This window comes from Brassica oleracea, chromosome C8 (assembly GCF_000695525.1).
Source record: "Brassica oleracea var. oleracea cultivar TO1000 chromosome C8, BOL, whole genome shotgun sequence".
Taxonomy (NCBI): Eukaryota; Viridiplantae; Streptophyta; class Magnoliopsida; order Brassicales; family Brassicaceae; genus Brassica; species Brassica oleracea.
The window spans coordinates 26,251,160-26,256,095 of record NC_027755.1 but is presented as its reverse complement, the minus strand read 5'-3'; the positions used below and the strand labels follow the sequence as shown (position 1 = coordinate 26,256,095).

General features: G+C 31.3%; 1 protein-coding gene across 2 annotated transcripts; it reads right to left on the bottom strand.

The window, feature by feature from the left end:
- Positions 1-250: 250 nt before the first annotated feature.
- Positions 251-2,353, bottom strand: LOC106310575. 2 transcript variants are annotated; one of them, XM_013747804.1, is made up of 5 exons: positions 2,072-2,353; positions 1,903-1,970; positions 1,545-1,802; positions 1,306-1,386; positions 251-890 (listed from the first exon to the last, which is right to left on the bottom strand). In XM_013747804.1, exons 2-5 carry the CDS (start codon positions 1,933-1,935, stop codon positions 831-833), a joined length of 432 nt encoding a protein of 143 aa, XP_013603258.1. In that variant the 5' UTR covers positions 1,936-1,970; positions 2,072-2,353; the 3' UTR covers positions 251-830. The 2 variants fall into 2 exon arrangements, 1 of the variants encoding a protein (XP_013603258.1); XR_001263816.1 differs by lacking the exon at positions 251-890 and having other exon boundaries at positions 897-1,386; positions 1,545-1,818.
- Positions 2,354-4,936: the final 2,583 nt, after the last annotated feature.

Sequence of the window (4,936 nt, the reverse complement as noted above, 5' to 3'; positions counted from 1 at the left end):
TAGAAGTTGTGAGAAAACTGGATGCAACTACACTGACATCACAGTATCTAATATGCGCAAGAAAAAAAAAACTGAAGGAAGCTGGACTTGAGGTCTTGTTTCTTATTTGTATATCTTTGGTATAATGGATCTGGTTTCTTAATTCCAAGACGATGTCTAATGATATAATGGTAGGACCGGATTACGTTTAGGATATGTAGAAATATAAATTTTAAATATACGAAGATTTGAGTTTACAATAGACCCATGATCCTTGTTTTTAGCTGTTTTAACAAATTAATAATGTGCTTAGACTCAGTGAAGAGATGAAGAAACTTAGGAATACAAATTAAGAGCTTGCTAAAAACGATAGAAACTACAAAAGCACAACTTTCTCGGACTATTTATATAAAGGTCAAACATTAATACAAAGTTTACACTTCTTCCCTCACGCTTGCTTTCTTGGGATAGTTGTTGGCATTGTAAAACCGTCCAAATCCTTTGAAGGTTTTATTAGCTTCACAAAGTTAGGCCTCGCAATTACCAAATGCATATTCCCAATTGAGAACTTCAGTGTCTGTAAGCAACACAGTTGCTGCTAATCAATTCCATCATCATCGTCTTCCTCTTCCACTACTACTTCCATCTTCTCTATGCTCTTTGTTTTCATCATAATCGACTTCTTTGTATTTTTCTTCTTCTTCTCCTTCTTCTTCTCTTCTTAGGTTTGCTTCTTCTCTGATTGGTCTCGTAAGATCCCACCATAGGTTTATTGTTATGATATATTTTCTTTGTGCACGAGGTAGTATGTTGCAGAACTTATAAATTACAATCTCGAGGTATATTTTTCTTCAACCATTAAAATAGAGCACTAACCTGAAAAGAACTCCAACTCCATAACTGACTGCACTCTGTTTCGATAAAACAATATTTCTTTAAACACACAGTTTCTCATGAATAATTAAATGATGAAGCAAAGTTAAGCCATTGTATAGACTGGTTAGAGCTTTTGAGTGTTGGGGAGTGTAAAAACACTATCCAACCGTTCATAGCACAATTAGCTACTCTTTATTATACAAAACAAATTGATTATATTGTCCCATTGAGGAGATGCAGAAGGAAAAAGGTTTTGTTTTGTAAGAAAATAATAAAAATGAGGCAGAAAGTGTTGTCTGACTTACAATGACAACTATAATCAGTATGGTATACTATGGATGGGTTAAGCCAAAACTGATCACCTCTGGCCAACTTCATATCTATATTCATCTTATTTGCAATATATTCTTAATCTTAATAATTGACTTTAAGAAGAAAAACAATCATTACATGGGGTGATAAAGCTAGTAAGCAATATCCGCTGCACCCAGTTCCAATAACAATTGATAGGTACATCAGTTCACGCTTCAGCTGCAAAAGAAAAAGACACAAAGCAATCATTCAGAGGTGACCGCAAGAAAAATATTCTTTTCTGCCAACAATGTCTAGAAAAATTCAAAGCATAAAGACCTTAACAGAGTTGACTGAACCTAATGGCTATAGTTTTATGCGGAAGAGAAGAGATATACATGGTAGTTGTCTGTTCGTATTAGCCAATGCTCATAGCTGCTCGTGGCTGCGGAATCGAAAAAGCTCAGTGGGAATATCCTTCTTCGAGTTTGTCGTTTCTGCGAAGGACGTTCTATCGTTGAAACGAATGGAGACTGGGGAGTCAGAGAGTGGGAAATTATTGTTGCTCCGTGTGACCTCAAATCCACTAAGCGAATACACATAACCTTCACTGAGACGACGCCTGAAAGTATTGAGGCGGCTGGCATGGATCGTCCCTTGGATAAGAGTTGACTGCAAGAGAAGAACATACCAAAAATTAACACAATCTGGGGGTCGCAAAATACGTATATAACAATCATAAGTCGACAAGATTACCTTCTCGTCAAGCAGGATCATGTCCACAATCATTAACTCTCGCGCCTTCTATGCTCTCTCTCTATATCCTGAAGAACAAACACACAAAGAGTGGCCAATATTAAGCTGAATTAGCATTTACAGTTTACATTAGTCACACTTCAGAAGCTAAAAAGAAGAAATCTCTAACCTCACATCACACCGTTCGGCAGGAGACTTGCCAGAGGGCTGAGCATGTTTCATGGCCAGAGCTTTATATTCTTCGACTGAGGTTTTCGATTATGGTTGGACTGAAGGTTTATGAAGGGGGAGACAAAGGGATGTCGAACGATACCATATCTCATTAAATAAGGAGTTAAGAACCGAATTGAATGATTTAGAGTGGATCAACCGTAACGCCGAGTTGCAGAGACCGATGAATTTCCAGATGGGACTATGAAGGTGATGGAGGAGTCGTTGCTCGACTGCGACGACCAAGCTAGGTTTGGAAGTTGTAGTGGGCTGTTGTTAGAACGGGCCATTGAAATTATTTTAGGCCCAATCGCATTGGTCTAATACCAAACAGCATCACGACGCGCGAGAAGAAAGAGAGCGTGAGAAACACCGACGCACTACCGAGCTGACACGTGTCGGCAAAAGCTCCACCCTGTTTTATATCGTGGAGGGCTGTTCTTCGATCACAATTCAACTTTATATATATAAGATAAGATATTATAATTATTGTCAAGACTAGAATCAATCAGACATCAGAAGAATCAATATAGAAAAACAACTTGAATTATCTGATTTCATATTACTATCAACCTTTTTTGCTTTAACTACGGCCAATAAAGCTTTGAAGGGACAATATGGCTCTGTAGATCCATTACCAATGTATTTTGCAAAAACAAATTGTTAAATTGAAAATTATATAATAAAAGTAGAGTTTATTCTAATGTATTTCTAAAATAATGTTTCTCTTTTATAGAGTAAAATTTGAAAAATATTATTTTATTTTAGATAAAAAATAGCAATTTCATTTTTAAATGATAACTATAAAACAAATAAAAAAACTTTGGAAATGCACTAGTTTGAATAAGGATAGCACAAAACCATAAAAAAATCTTGTTCATCAACGAAAAACTGTAGACCGAGCCTTTATTGTCTAAAAAATGTAGACCAAGTCTTATGAACATCTCCATTTTTATTTTTATTTTAAGTCAGAATACAATTATATTACTCAAACACGAAGTGCTCTAGGTAATCTAACCGGAATAGAACAACCAATAAACTGTAATTCTCTTTGAAAGGATCTAATAGTCTTAGCAAAAAAATCTGAAATTTGATTGCGCGCTCCAAATAATAGTAATAATTATTTGAAACAATGATGTTCTTATCTACAAGATAAAGTTTTTTTTTAAGAAGTACTCTTGAAATACCCCTAGGATAGGGGTTAATTAATTTAAACTTAGAGTTTAGAGTTGAGGGGTGGAGTAGGGTTTTTGGAATGTGAAATTTAGAATTCTAATAAATATATAAATAAATACTTAAAAAATATATAGAAAACTGAAAAAAAAATCGAAAAAAAAATTTATAAAAAAGTTCGAGTTTGAGAAAGTATAATTCGAAAACATAAAAAAAATTTTTTTTATTTTTTTACTTTTTTATTTAAATAATGATTTATTTTATATATAGAGAACAAGTGTATAAAAGTCTTTTGCCGGTTCAGATCAGGATCGACCGGTTTCCAAATCGATGTTTTAATTTTTGGGAAATTGCTACAAATACTACATTCGTAATACCACTTTTCAAGTTTACACTAACCACTTTTACCCTAACTTTTAATGAAAGGTAAAAGACACTTATACCCCTAATGTTGACTAATCTAGACTTAGAGTTTAGAGTTGAGGGGTGGAGTAGGTTTTTTGGAATGTGAAATTTAGGATTCTAACAAATATATAAATAAATACTTAAAAAATATTTTAAAAAATATTTTAAAACATAATTTTTGATTTTCAAAAAAATATTTTGAAAGAAGTTCAAAAAAAAAATTATAAAAAATTCGAATTTGAAAAAGTATAATTCGAAAACATAACAAAAATTAATTTTTTATTTATTTAAATAATGATTTATTATATATATAGATAACAAGGGTATAAGAGTCTTTTGACACTTAATGAAGAAAGTATTTTTGAAAATGTCTCTTTAGTGGCGGTAGAGATGAAAAGTGGTACCATGAAATTGGTAAATATAAAATTTCTCAATTTTTTTAATTCAAAAATTGATTTTATAAATCACGATTTTCTTTTTTTTTAGAAAAAGAATCAATTTAATAAATATAAGGAAACTAAATAATTTCAAATATTCTCTTCCTATATTTTTGGAACTGATTATTCTTATCCGTAGAATCTGTATTCTACTATATGTAGAACACAGTAAACATGTTTGAAATCGATTTCTACTAGTTTTAAATTTATAATATTGTGTAGATTTCGGTTTGTACAGGTTTTAGATTTATTGTAATGTGTAGATTCCAGAATCTACAGATTTCGATAGGTTAAACGCGGAATGTATTTTCCAAATATTTTTAGATTATTATTATTTAACTAGATCACATATTCTAAAATTATTAGATTCAATGAAAAAAATGAATTACATTTTCTACTGTATAGAATGTTAATTCTACTTTTTGTAGAACAAAATATGAAATTATGATTTAAACATTTTTAGAATTAGAAAAAATACCAATAAGTTGATATATGTATTTCATCAGTAGCTACTATTTTTTAAAAAAAATTTTGTTTGTAAAACTATTTATTTGATTTATTTTTGAAAATACTAAAGGGTATTAGAGGAAAAAGTGGTAGAAAAAAATTAGCTTAATATAACGTAGTTATCATTTTTTGGCCTAAAAAAACAATTTTTCCCAAAATAATAATCTTGTTTGAAGAGGTTCATATATATACTAAATGTATAGGGGTAATTAATCGGAAGATGAGATTCCACTAAAGAAAAAATAGAAAAGTCTATATAAGTTAGTTACTGATCTCTTATCCACACAAAAATGTTGCAGAAA

Excerpts from the sequence above, each read along its gene's own strand:
- LOC106310575 (XM_013747804.1), bottom strand. The coding sequence starts at position 1,935 with ATGATTGTGGACATGATCCTGCTTGACGAGAAG. Across the intron at positions 1,803-1,902 it reads TGATCCTGCTTGACGAGAAG|GGACGATCCATGCCAGCCGC; the intron begins GTAATCTTGTCG and ends CTCTTATCCAAG. Across the intron at positions 1,387-1,544 it reads TACGAACAGACAACTACCAT|CTGAAGCGTGAACTGATGTA; the intron begins GTATATCTCTTC and ends TTTCTTTTGCAG.